This window comes from Eriocheir sinensis, chromosome 22 (genome assembly GCF_024679095.1).
Source record: "Eriocheir sinensis breed Jianghai 21 chromosome 22, ASM2467909v1, whole genome shotgun sequence".
Lineage (NCBI taxonomy): Eukaryota > Metazoa > Arthropoda > Malacostraca > Decapoda > Varunidae > Eriocheir > Eriocheir sinensis.
The window spans coordinates 19,569,342-19,583,728 of record NC_066530.1 but is presented as its reverse complement, the minus strand read 5'-3'; the positions used below and the strand labels follow the sequence as shown (position 1 = coordinate 19,583,728).

General features: G+C 41.8%; 1 protein-coding gene across 9 annotated transcripts in view; it reads right to left on the bottom strand.

The window, feature by feature from the left end:
• LOC127002211 (basement membrane-specific heparan sulfate proteoglycan core protein-like) overlaps window positions 1-14,387 on the bottom strand; it is an 88,759-nt gene that overhangs the window by 37,107 nt on the left and 37,265 nt on the right. For all 9 annotated transcript variants that reach the window (XM_050867931.1, XM_050867928.1, XM_050867925.1 and 6 more), the window contains 11 exons: window positions 14,046-14,138; window positions 13,698-13,788; window positions 6,307-6,455; window positions 5,097-5,270; window positions 3,934-4,053; window positions 3,390-3,529; window positions 2,794-2,911; window positions 2,410-2,557; window positions 1,943-2,123; window positions 676-918; window positions 33-133 (listed from right to left, as the gene is read on the bottom strand). In XM_050867931.1, the coding sequence (XP_050723888.1) occupies window positions 33-133; window positions 676-918; window positions 1,943-2,123; window positions 2,410-2,557; window positions 2,794-2,911; window positions 3,390-3,529; window positions 3,934-4,053; window positions 5,097-5,270; window positions 6,307-6,455; window positions 13,698-13,788; window positions 14,046-14,138 (1,558 nt within the window). The remainder of the gene's footprint in view (window positions 1-32; window positions 134-675; window positions 919-1,942; window positions 2,124-2,409; window positions 2,558-2,793; window positions 2,912-3,389; window positions 3,530-3,933; window positions 4,054-5,096; window positions 5,271-6,306; window positions 6,456-13,697; window positions 13,789-14,045; window positions 14,139-14,387) is intronic.

Here is a 14,387-nt window from a genome sequence, read left to right as displayed (position 1 = left end):
TCCTCCCTCCCTTTTTATCTCTCTCCACGTACCAGCAGTGTTCTGGGCGGAGCACACGTAGGTTCCTGCATCAGCCTGGGAGACGCTGGTGATGACGTACTCAGCCACGCCGGGACTGGTTGACGCACTTGGGCTGAGGGTGAAGGGGAACAAATACAAATCACCACATCAGTGAACGGTACTCACATTTGCGTTGGGAAGTTGACACGACTGCCGAGGCTCAACTATAGTGAAACCAAATTGTCAAGTCCGTTTTGGCATTGGCTCCTGTGGGTCCATTCCTCCCCTCTGCTCTGCCACACAGTCCCAACACCTATTTCTTCCTCTCATATGTTACCTATAGCTTACATATGAGAGGAAGAGATAGATGTTGGGACTGTGTGGCAGAGCAGAGGGGAGGATAGGACCTGTGGGAGCCTACGCCAGACAGGCCTCGACATATTTGGAAGACTATAGACATAAAAACCAGTAATTGCGTGTATAACAGCAACAATTAACCCAGTAGCAGCAATGGGCCAAATAGATGATGCATAAACTGATCACAAATGCATTGATATATATTATGAAATTGTTCGCGTGAGTGATGATTTTTTGCTCATCAATTCGCTTAGAGGGGCCTTTAAGAAACATGATCCCCGCAGCTACCAGGTTAACAATGAAACCACGAACACTCACATTGGGGTCGGGAAGTTGACCTGCAGCCTCTTCCAGGAGACGGATGGCGCCGGGTCTCCCTGGGCATAACACGCGAGACGCACCGGCTCCCCAATACTGACGGTGTAGGGTGAAGGGCCAGGGCGGATGTTGATGACCGGGAGCGACTGGATTTCCAAGACGGCCGTAGATGTGACCGAGCCGGCGTCGTTTTCTGCCGTACACATGTAGATACCTTCCTCGTCCCCGCGCACCTGGTTGAATCTGTCGAGGTAGGATTTCAGGGTATGTATTGGGTTAACGTGAGGAGAGACATTTGTGTAGAGGGTAAGGCTTCAGGGCACATATATACATTCGTCCCTCAAATAGTACGGTTTCCAGTTGTTCGGTCTCGGTTCTATACGGATTGTCGTAGAAGATCTTTTGAGGATTTTTAAATTTCCAGCTCGTCGGGAAATTAAAAAATCCTTAAAAAATCTTCTTAGAAAATCCACATAAAACCAAAACCGAACTATTGGAAACCGTACTATTTGAGGGGCGACTGTATATCTACCTAGTTGTTTCGTTCTTTCTTTCTCTCTTTTTGTTTTGTTATTTCTACGTTTTCTGTCTTTCTCGTCTTCGTTTAATTCTTTCGTTTATTATCAATCTTGCTTTCTCTCTTTGTTTTGTTATTTCTACGTTTTCTTTCTCTCTCGTCTTCTTTTAATTCTTTCGTTTATTATCAATCTTGCTTTCTCTCTTTGTTTTGTTATTTCTACGTTTTCTTTCTCTCTCGTCTTCTTTTGTTTCTCTCGTTTATTATTAATCTTGCTTTCTCTCTTTGTTTTGTTAATTCTACGTTTTCTTTCTCTCTTGTCTTCTTTTAATTCTTTCGTTTATTATCAATCTTGCTTTCTTTCATTCTTTGGTGATTATTGTTATTCTTTGCCTATTTCTCTATTTGTTTATCTAGCAATTTGTATTCACCAAGTTCAGTTGTAGTTCCGAGAAACGCTCGTGTGGTCCAGGTCTCAATATCTCTATTTATGTGATTTTTCCTTACAGCTACTTATGTGATGCTATGCTGCCTGTTTTAGATACTATGTGATGCTGTCCTGCCTGTTTTAGATACTATGTGATGCTATTCTGCCTGTTTTAGATACAGGTAATTTGATTTACGCGAGTTTGGTTTACGCGTTTTTGAAATAACGCGTGGTCCAAAATCCAAATAAATGTTTAATTTACACGTTTTTTTTCAGTTATACGCGATATTTTATGGAGTGGCCACCAAACCCCAAACACCCACCTCAGCACCCCCCCACTCAAGGTCTCCGTGTTGGCCGTGAAGGGTTGTCCGTCGGAACGAGTCCAGCTCACGCTAGGGGTAGGAATGCCGCCCGTCAAGTAGCACTGGAAGAGAGCACTGGCACCCACAACGATGGTCTGCTTCATCTCAGGGTACATCTCGATCTGGGGTGGCTCGCGTCCTGAGGGAAAGATGTACACAGTTAGGTCTATCTAGTTTGAGCTTCTTCACCCTCTTCCCTCTTTCTCCTCACAAGTTTCCTCCTTCCCTCTTCATCTCTCTCCCCCTACCAGCAAGGGAAAGGATATATTTAGCATATTAATCTTTCAGTTCCTTATGATCTTACCTCTTTCACTTTGATCTTCTTCACCCTCCTCCCTCCTTTCCCTCAGTGCCCTTCTATGAATCTATACAACAATAAACGCAGTAATAACAACTACAACAACTAGGCTTCTGGTTACACTTACGCTCCACCTCGATGATGGCCGCTCCCTGCGCTGAACCGCCCTCATTACGCGCCGTGCAGAGGTACATCCCACGGTCACTCACGAGGGCGCCGGTGATACGCAGAATGTTGTTTTCGACTGTTGTTCTCGGACTCAGTGGCTCATTGACCTAAGGGTGGAGAGAGAGAGAGAGAGTGTGAGAATGGGTACAAGGAGGAGTAACTATGATAAGCCAACAGAAGATAGGTAGAGGAAATAAGAAGGAAGAGAGAAAGGAACAAGAAGAACCTTTCCAATCTGAGTCATTACCTTACAAGAATCACAGAGCAATGGATGACTACTTGAATGACTCCGCAGTTACATAGAAAACCTCAACGCTGAACATTTTCCAAGTTAACGACAAACCTTGGTCCAGGTGACGGTGGGTGGCGGGTCTCCGGTGGCCTGGCAGAACACCTCCACGTTGGTGCCCTGGTTGATGGTGCGTCGATCGGGCCGAATCTGAACTGTTGGTGGTGGGGTCCTGTTGAGGGGGGGGGACAAAAGAGCAGTTATTAGTGGTTTTTCTTTGTTATTATCATCTTTCTCCTTCTTCTTAGTAGTAGTAGTAGTAGCAGTAGTAGTAGTAGTAGTAGTGGTAGTAGTAGTAGTAGTAGTAGAGTAGTGGTGGTGGTAGGCAGAGAAAGACCTGTGAGCATATGTTACCAGGCTACCAGTGAAGGCCAAATCCGTGCCAATCGCAGCGGACGGGTTAAGTTAGTAAGACGCATAGGTATAGCATAAATAAGATATATATGATGATAGCAAGAGTTGACGAGCTAGACAATGAGTGAGGGCTGACAACATATGCCTCGGAAAAAAAAAAATCAGTTATATAAGAGTGGGATAGGATGTGAGTCGCAGCGGACGGGTTAAGTACAAACAAATATATTCGGACTGTGCCAAATTTTCATCCACCAATGTTGCCACTGGTGGTCAACAGTGGCAAGAGACTGACTTACGTTTCCTGGCTGATGGTGATTCTGGTCGAAGCCTCGTTGAAATAGGACGTGCGCTGGTCTGTTATGCGACACACGTAGATGCCGGAGTCCACTGGTTGGGCCCTTGGGATCTGGAGCTCTCCGTCCTCAACTTGTGATTGCTGTAGACACACACGAACAATGCTGACTGACCCTTGCAAGCATACACTCACTAACATAAAAAACTGCGTCATTTTTTCTTCCATTCGTACAGTTCTCCATTCCTCAACCCATGAATGCTGAAAACACACACAAACAATGCTGACTGACTCTTGCAAGCATACAGTATACTCGTCCTGCCTAGCATACACTCTCAAACATACACATATTGCTCCCCTTCATAAAAAAACTGTGTCATTTTTTCTTCCATTCCTCAACCCATGAATGCTGAAAACACACACAAACAATGCTGAATGACCCTTGCAAGCATACAGTATAGTCCTCCTGCCTCACATACACCCTCACACATACACATATCATCACATTCATAAACAAACTGGCTTCTCCTTTTCCCCCAAAGACTCACCGAGGGCAGTGTGCCAGCGCGACGACTCCACTCGATGGTGACGCTGCCGGGGGTCCTGCCAGCCGAACAGCTCACTCGTACGGTCTCTCCGGCGCGTGCCACTACATTCTCCTCCGACAGCTGAAAGAGTAACATTGGATTTAAAAGAAGACTGAAAAATGGCATTGAAAGTACGTAAAGACTGCAAGAATAACATTGAAAGTGCGTTTAGGTGGCAAGAATGACATTGAAAGTGCGTTTAGACTGCAAGAATAACATTGAAAGTGTGTTTAGACTGCACGAATGACACTGGAATTACAAGAAGACTGAAAGAATGGCATTGGAAGTACGTAAAGACTGCAAGAATAACATTGAAAGTGTGTTTAGACTGCACGAATGACATTGGAATTACAAGAAGACAAAGAATAACATTGAAAGTATGTGAAAGCAACTGTAAGAATGTCGTTAGAGTTGCAAGTGAAAGAATGACAGAATTACGTACAGACTGGAAGTGACATAGGAATTACGTGACAATTGGAAGAATAACATCGAAATAACGAGAAGACTGAGAGACAATGGAACTATAGTCTGTCCACTTAAGTCCGACCCAAGCTGACAACATAAACTTAAGCGTGTTTGCAAGCTGAGTGCTGACTGGTTGCTGCTATGGCTTCCAAGTTTTCTTTAACCTCTGTTTGTGTTTATCTCGCGCAGCACTTTGCTAATCTGCACTGAGCTTACGAACACGCTTAGGTTTATGTTGTCAGCTTGGGGCAGACGTAAGTGAACAGATTATAGTGCATGGAGGCTGGAAGCATAACACTGGAGCTACGTGAAGTTGAAATTGAAAGCGTAACGTCACTGGAATTAAATGACAGCAATTGAAAAAAAAGACTATCACTCCTCCCGTAATTGACCTCTCTTTTTGGACACTCCTTTGACCTCTGTTCAGGAGCAGTGAGTAGCGGGCTTTTTTTTATTATTTTTTTATGCCCTTGAACTGTCTCCTTAGCTGTAAAAAAAAATAAAAAAATAAAATACATGAAAGAAGCAGAAGAAGGACTTAACTGATCGTAAAAGCACGTCAGACGGATCACAAAGACGAGCAGAAGAAATTAAAACACGCCAATTGTATACGCAAAAGACAATAGCATGAACCGACGTAAAAAGACCCCACAACGTACCTGGATGATAATGATCTCTCCAGGGCCGGGGGGGGGTGTGGGAAGGCTGGTTGGGACGTTGATGTAGATCCGAGCAATGCCTTGGCCATAGGCGTTGGTGGAGGTGCAATAGTACTCGCCCGTGTTGGATGGCTGTGCGTCTTGCAGGGTCAACACTCCATTCTGCTGGTAAACCTGTGACGGGACGAGAGAGTGTTATGGTTTGTGAGGGGACGAGAGAGTGCTATGGTTTGTGAGGGGACGAGAGAGTGTTATGGTTTGTGAGGGGACGAGAGAGTGTTATGGTTTGTGAGGGGACGAGAGAGTGTTATGGTTTGTGAGGGGACGAGAGAGTGTTATGGTTTGTGAGGGGACGAGAGAGTGCTATGGTTTGTGAGGGGACGAGAGAGTGTTATGGTTTGTGACAGGACGAGAGAGTGTCATTGTTTGTGAGGGGACGAGAGAGTGTTATGGTTTGTGAGGGGACGAGAGAGTGTTATGGTTTGTGAGGGGACGAGAGAGTGTTATGGTTTGTGAGGGGACGAGAGAGTGTTATGGTTTGTGAGGGGACGAGAGAGTGTTATGGTTTGTGAGGGGACGAGAGAGTGTTATGGTTTGTGAGGGGACGAGAGAGTGTTATGGTTTGTGAGGGGACGAGAGAGTGTTATGGTTTGTGAGGGGACGAGAGAGTGCTATGGTTTGTGAGGGGACGAGAGAGTGCTATGGTTTGTGAGGGGACGAGAGTGTTATGGTTTGTGAGGGGACGAGAGAGTGTTATGGTTTGTGAGAGAATGAGAGGGAGTTAGTTATTAGCTATGAGAGGACGGGAGTCTGTTAAGAGTTTGTTATTTTTTAAGATGAGAATAGAGTTAGTTATTAGCTATGAGAGGATGTGAGAGTTTGCTATTTATGAGAGGAGAGGTCTGCTATTATTCATGAGGGAAGAGTAGAGACATTGTTATTATCTATGAGGAATGTTATTATCTATGCTGAACATCACGGAGGAAATGGCTATGGACCGGCAACAGTGGAGGAGGCTCATATCCCGTCCAACCCCACCATAGGGAATAAATGGACATTAAACGATGATGATGATGATGAGAGAGGAGAATGTACTGATGGGAAAGGAATGGGAGACGATGAAAGGAAGAGAGAAAAAGGGGAAAATAAGGGATGAATGCAACACTGACATCAACACAATAATCCCAACACACAACACAAGCTCACTCACATTAGAAGGTAGTTGGCGGTTGCGTCCGAAGGTCCAGGAAACTTGACCCTGGGGGGTGCCATCGACGGAGCAGCGCACAACCAAGGAGCCGCGGACCTGCACGTCGAAGGTGTCTCGTCTTGGCTCAAGGATCACAACGGGAGGTCCGCCTGTTTACGAGAAGGTGCGTAAACGAGCGTAAAAATGAAGGACGTCAACAAATGCAGAAACGAATGATGTAAAGTGACGTAAAAATGAAAAACGTAGAGAAATGAAAGTACGAATTATGTCAAGAAACGTAAAATTGTAGGTAAATAAATGAAAAAAATGAAGAAATGTGAAATTGAATGTAAGAAAAGATGAAAATGAATGTGAAAATGTGATAAAATGTGTGATGCAAAAATAAATGTAAGAGTGAATGTAAAAAATGAATGTAGAAAATGAAAACAAGTGTAAAAACGAAGAACGTAAATGAATGCAAATACGGAAACAGGCAAAAAATAATGTAATAATGTGATGAAGTGGATGATGCAAAAATAAATAAATAAATAAATGTAAAATGAATATGGATAGAACGTAAAAATTAAAAGCGAACATTACGAACACTCTCCGCCTTTTGATAAGCTACGTAATTCACTCAAAAAAAAAAATAATAATAATAATAATAAAATAAACAAAACAACAAGTAGAGTTATATATCATGCATCGGATCTTTTAAAATATTAAAAAAAAAAAAAATAAATAAATAAATAAATAAAAATCCACAGTCGAACACAACACTTGCAAATATCTTCAAGTCTCGGCCGCTGTCTTAAACAAAAAATCGAATGAGAAACGAAACTCTCCTGTCATAAATAAAGAAAAAGGATGAAAAATAATAAACTGTCCTATTTTTGCTTCTATTCAACACAATACTTGGAAATTTTAAGCCTCGGTCGCCCTTGTAAATAAAGAACAAGAATGAAAAATATTAAACTGTAGCAAATTTTAAGCCTCGGTTGCCCTTGTAAATAAAAAAACAAGAAAGAAAATATTAAACTGTTGTATTTTAACTTTACTCGATATTACTTGCAAATTTAAAGCCTCGGTCGCCGTTGTAAATAAAGAACAAGAATGAAAAATATTAAACTGTAGGATTTTAACTTTATCCGACAATATGTACTTGCAAATTTTAAGTCTCGGTAAATAAAAAAAGTCGAAAGTAAAACAAACAAACTCCTGTCATATTTTCACTTCTACTTGGTCGCTGACGTAAACTAACAAATCTTACGTAAAACAAAGAAACTCCCGTCGTATCTTCGCTTCTACGTGTCACGTCCGTAAGAATAAAAATCCGTCCTTTACATTAAGCTGAAGAGGAATCATTTTAGTGTGAGTGTTAGTGAGAATAAGAGTGACGAGTCTATACTGTAGGGAGGGAGGGAAGGGGAGGGAGAGGGAGGGAAGTGTCCTTACGTAGGGGATTGGAGGGAGGGAGGGAGGGAGGGAGGGAGGGAAGGGGATGGAGAGGGAGAGAAAAGTGTCTTTACGGTAGGGGGTTGAAGGGAGGGAGGGAAAGAAGGGGAGGGAAAGGGAGAGAAAACAGTGTCTTTACGGTAGGGGATTGGAGGGAGGGAAGGAGGGAGCGAGGGAGGGAGGGAGAGGGAGGGAAAGTAGCAAGCCTTCAACTGTAAGGGAGGGAGGGAGGGAGGGAAAGGGAGAGAAAGTAGCAAGCCTTCAACTGTATGGGAGGGAGGGAGGGAGCCAGTGTTACCAGATCCAAGTCATCAAATTATACATCAAATCCAACTAACACAGCGACTACGACAACTGCGCTTACAAAAACTTATGAAATACATCACTTACTCAGAAACTAGATTAGATTCACGCAAAACTTAACCTCACGCTGTACGAATTAACCTTCCGGAAGATGCTAATGCTCGATATAATAACACTGGAGGGAGCGGAAGGGGGTGGGGTGGATGGGTAGCAAAAACCGAGGGGGTGAAAAAACAGGCTTCGTAGTGACCGGGGGAGGCGACATCGAGGGAGCGAGGGAGGGAGTTGTAGGGGAGGGAAAGCACTCACACTAAGCTAATGGGAGGGAGAGAAAAGCAGAGTCAAATGAGTGACTTTAGTGGCCTTTAAAATAATAATAGTAATAATAACAAAAAGAATAATAAGACTAAAAATGAAAATAAATAATAATAATAATAACAATAATAATAATAATAATAATAATGATAATAATAATAATAATAGCTAATAATCTTGATAATGAAAAACAGCAGAGTCAAATGAGTGACTTTAGTGGCCTTCAAAATAATAATAACAATAATAATAACTCATATTTTTTACTTCTATACTTTCTCTAATTCTCTATAATTCTCACACCATGACCTTTGCATAATTAATAGACACAGCAACTACTTTAAAAATGCCTCAAAGAATCATAAAGTTTGTTCAACCCAGACTTTACAAACCTCTCATCCCCAGTTCTTGACGAGAGGCATTTCACTGTGGCATAACTTTCTCGTATGCATTTTTTTATGAATATCAAAAAGCCTCACAGAATCAATATTTGCCCTACCAAGACGTTATATACATGATCATTATTCTTGAGCATAACTTTCTCGTATGCATTTTTTTATGAATATCAATAAGCCTCACAGAATCAATATTTGCCCTACCAAGACGTTATATACATGATCATTATTCTTGAGCATAACTTTCTTGTATGCATTTCTTTTATGAATATCAACACGGAATATAATTGAAAGTCTATGAAATGCAAAATGTCTACACCATAACCCAAGCCACACTACGCATGCAATACCAGAGAAGGAGAGGCACAAAATAAATGTAGGATCTCACCGGTAATGACTTGGAAAATGAAAAAAAATTATGTTAACAGATATCAACAGTCTCCTGCCACATTTGTCATCAGCAGACTGATCAACAGAAGGTGTTTCAGCAAAATTTCCACAAGACGAAGTAGGTTGGCGCGGTAAACTCTACGGACGCAGCCAGCCACGTTTCATTACTCAACGGGACCAGTGATGGACACACTTGTGATTCGCTCTCTCGGCTTCTCTTAATAGGGCTAAATGACTTATTCCAGTGCTAGCGGTACCAAATAACCCTTTATACATATGTTTCACTATCAGACAAATGACAGTTTCAGTAATAATGGTGTTTTCAAGCACAATCAGACATTAACGGTGAGATCCAACTGTGGCTGGAAATTTAAGGGACTGGAAGTTTAAGGGAGAGCGTGCAGTCGCTACAAAACATTATGACTAGATCCGAACTACAACAAGGATATGAACGTAGCGGAATGGTGAGAAGAAGCTAAATAGTAAATAAATAAATAAAAGGTGAATGAGATAAATAAAAAACGTAAATAAAAGATAAATATGAAGATAAGAAGAGAAGGGAGACTGGAAGTTTAAGGGAGAGCGTGCAGTTGCTACAAAACATTATGACTAGATCCGAACTACAACAAGGATATAGATGTAGCAGAATGACGATAGAATGCTAAATAAGAAAAATATAAATAAAATATGAATGAGATAAATAAAAAACGTAAATAAAAGATAAATATGAAGATAAGAAAGGAAGGGAGAGTGTGCAATTGCCTCAAAACATTACATACAACTAGATTTAGACGACAACAAGGATATGGAACTAGCAGATTGATGAAAGAGAGCTAAATAGGAAAAGAAAATATCGTAATAAACAAACAACTACACGTCTATAGCATCACACATTCGCGGGTTTTGTAAATAGAGGCGAGATACGAAAATAATAATAGTTGCTTATGAAATGATAATGATAGCTTACGAAATAATAATGGGAGTTTACGAACTAATGACGATAGCTTACGAAATAATAATGGGAGCTTACAAAATAATGACGATAGCTTACGAAATAATAATGGGAGCTTACGAACTAATGATAGCTTACGAAACAATTATGGGAGCTTACGAACTAATGACGATAGCTTACGAAATAATAATGGTAGCTTACGAAATATTAATGATAGTTTACAAGACCACCAAAAAAAGTAAATAAATAAACAAAAAATAAATAAAAAAAGGAAGAAAATAAGTCGGAAATTCCCTGAAAGACAAAATTAGACAAAAAGAATGAACATAAAGAAGGAGAGGAAATCATATGAATCAACCATTGCAAAATTAAAGATTCATAAGGATACGTAAACGAAAAAACAGCCAATATAATAGACACTCTCTCTCTCTCTCTCTCTCTCTCTCTCTCTCTCTCTCTCTCTCTCTCTCTATCTCTCTCACAAGCAAAACGAAGTGAGACAAGCAACATAACAAGCAAAATAAGATGAACTAGGAGGAAGGAAACATTACAACAAGCAAAAGATGACTAAAAACAATGAGTGAGCTATTGGAGATGTTACGGCAAGCAAGAATGAACAGCAAACTAACAGGGCGGGAAGCGTAGGAAGACATTACCAGCGGAACAAGGCAGAAACAGGCTCGGTATGAGTAAGCGAGACAAACTATAGGGAAGGAAAACATTACGAGAAACAGAAAAAATAACAGAAAAAAAAGAGAAGGGTGTTACTGCAAGCAAAAACAAGCCAGAAAATTAATAGAGGGAAACATTACCAGCGGAACAAGGCAGAAACAGGCAGGATGTGAGTAAGCGAGACGGGGAAATGTTACCGGGGTGAGAGGAGGTGAGGGTTGGCAGGAGGAGCACGGCCGCCAGACCCACAAGAAGGGTGAGGAGGAAGAGCGGAAGGGACAGCCCACCGCCACCGCCACTCTGGGAGCCACTCTTACCCAGAGCTGCTATACACTCCGGAAGAGGCAGCAGTACTTGTGTGTGTGTGCGTGTGAGTGTGTGTGTGTGTGTGTGTGTGTGTGTGTGTGTTAGTAGTAGTTATGTAGTGTATGATGCAAAAAGTAAATGTAAAAATGAATGTAAAAATGAATAGTTGTAGTAGTGGTGAGAGTATTGATAGTAGTAGTAGTAGTAGTAGTAGTAGTAGTAGTGGTGGTGGTGGTAGTAAAAATGTAATGTAGGATATCATGCAAAAAATAAATGTAAAAATGAATGTAAAAATGAAGTTGTAGTAGTAGTAGTAGTGGTATGTGTGTAGTTATTGTAGTAGTAGTAGTAGTAGTAGGGGTGGTGGTGGCGGTGGTGGTTGAGGGTAAACAGTTGGTCACCATTGCAAGCAGTACACAAGAGAGGGAAGGAGAGAGGAAGAACATGTTAAACTCAGCCGGAGGATATCTGTTTGTGATGTTAGTAAGGTCTGTTAGTACACCCAAAACCCACTAACAAACCACACATAAGCCTTACACATATAGTAAGGTCTGTTAGTAAACCCAAAACTCACTAACAAACCACACATAAGCCTTAGACATATAGTAAAGTCTGTTAGTACACCCAAACCCACTAACAAACCACACATAAGCCTTAGACATATAGTAAAGTCTTAGTAAACCCAAAACTCACTAACAAACCACACATAAGCCTTAGACATATAGTAAAGTCTGTTAGTAACCCAAAACCCACTAACAAGCCATACATAAGCCTTAGACATATAGTAAAGTCTGTTAGTACACCCAAAACTAACTAACAAACCACACATAAGCCTTAGACATATAGTAAAGTCTGTTAGTACACCCAAAACTCACTAACAAACCACACATAAGCCTTAGACATATAGTAAAGTCTGTTAGTAAACCCAAAACCCACTAACGAGCCACATATAAGCCTTAGACATATAGCAAAGTCTGTTATAACACCCAAAACCCAACTGGCATTATTTGAGTATATTAAGGGCCACATTCACATTTGTTTTGTTTATTTTGATCATTACCAATGGCGCTGATCGACACTATAGTTTTGACCGTGAAACTAGCCTATGGGGTAGTGGCGACTGCAGAGGAAGCGAGAGGTGTTGAGAGCGTGTGGTAAGGTGCCGGGCTAGGCTAACCCCGCAGCCGCCACTACCCCATCGGCCAGTTTTAAGTGGAAATTCAATAGCGGCGATCGCCACCATTGGTAACGATCAAAACAAACAATGTGACTGTGAAAGCGGCCCTAAGATTGATATTAGACCTATACACAAAATCCTAGTTGCATAAATCAATAAGGGTAGGTAGTATTAGCAAGTTAAAGGACATACATCAACTCCACAGTAATAGTAATGGTAGTTGTTCAATGTTAGTAAGCATTAAGAATACCTCACCAACATGTAAGTACTAATCTACATGTATAGGCTTTGTAACCGAGGTCCTCAGAACAGAAAAAGCAAACTCGTCAGAGGTAAAATCACTAGTGCCCGGGGAAGCCTGATATACTTGCCTTCTCTGCCTGTTCTACCCACAAACAGAGATGCAAACTGAAGGGGCTATTACACTGGGCAAATTTTCCGTGGATCTTCAGTCAAACCACGATTTCCTCATGTGTGGTTCTCATTTGTTTCTTGTTATCGCTGCTGCTGCTGGTGGTGAGCAATGCCGTCGTCCTTCAATGAAATCTACCGTAGCTTTGGAAGATTGCGGACACGTCAGAAAACCACGCCAGCGGAAATCGTGGTTTGACTGAAGATCCACGGAAAATTTGGCCAGTGTCATAGCCCCTTTATCCTCTCAACATAGAAGAAATTAGTGGGCTTACAGCGATGCCAATGATCATGTTTTCTGTCAGTGGCGAGTTTGCTCTTTCTAGTACGAACGCCTCGATGATAAGTGCAGCAAAAGACATACATTTTTCACCCTTAACTAATCAGCAGGTCCCTCTCTCTTCACACACACACACACACACACACACACACACACAATGATAGGTGCACCAAGAGATACGTTATTCGCCCTTAACTAATCAGCAGGTCCCTCTCTCTTCACACACACACACACACACACACACACAAAATAAGACCCGATATACGTAAAAGCATTTCTGAATAAAGTCTCGTTAGATACATCAGTTACGAGTACAAACACACACACACACACATGAACACACACACATACACACACAGACAGACACTCGCCCACCCTCACACACACACAAGGAAAATTTAGGTCTACACTCTTAAACGTACTGGACTCCCATGACGACATTCAAGGTGCAGAGGTCGGGTAAAACTATCACCAGGGTCACAATACAGTCCACAGAAATCCTGGAAACTTCTACGAGAGGCTTCTTGAGTGGGGGATTTGAAGAGTTGTTACGTTTAAGAGTACAGGCTTTAGACTTTTCGTAGAGAGAACTAAGGTGCCAATATGTTTAAGAATACAAGACTTTTCGTAGAGAGAGCCGAGGTGTCAATACGTTTAAGAATACAAGACATTTGACTCTTCTTAGTAAGGAGTCAAACGATACAATGTTTACGAGGCTTAATTTGAATGGGAAAAAGGAGAAAGTGGCGGGTTACTCACGGCTGACGGTGAGCGTGACTCTCTCGCTGACCACCCGTCCATAGGTGTCAATGGCAGTGCAGAGGTACACACCGCTGTCTGACGCTCGGACCTGAAGGGCACGAGAGGTTTACATAGATTTACATAGAAGGAAAGGTACCATCCACTTGTGTTTACATAGATTTACATAGAAGGAAAGGTACTGTTCAATCTCATAGGGGAACATAAGGATAGAGATACAAGCTGCTGTCTGATGCTCGGACCTGAAGGGCACGAGAGGTTTACATAGATTTACATAGAAGGAAAGGTACCATCCACTTGTGTTTACATAGATTTACATAGAAGGAAAGGTACTGTTCAACGCCTCACCTCAGAGATCACCAGAAGTCCTTGGCGGTTGTCCCGAGACCTCCCGTATGGCAGCTCTCCATCGACCTTGCTCCATGTGACAGGGATGCGAGCCTGTCAAGAGGATAAGGCGCTGGTTGTAGGCACAGACAATACACGCATTTAACCATTGACTGACTGACTGACTGAGTGACTGATTGATTGATTGATTGACTGACTGAATGATTGACTGATTGGTTGATTGATTGATTGACTGACTGAGTGATTGACTGATTGGTTGACTGACTGATTGAATGATTGATGGATTGACTGATTGGTGGATTGACTGTCAGATTGGTGGACTGACTGACTGATTGGTGGATT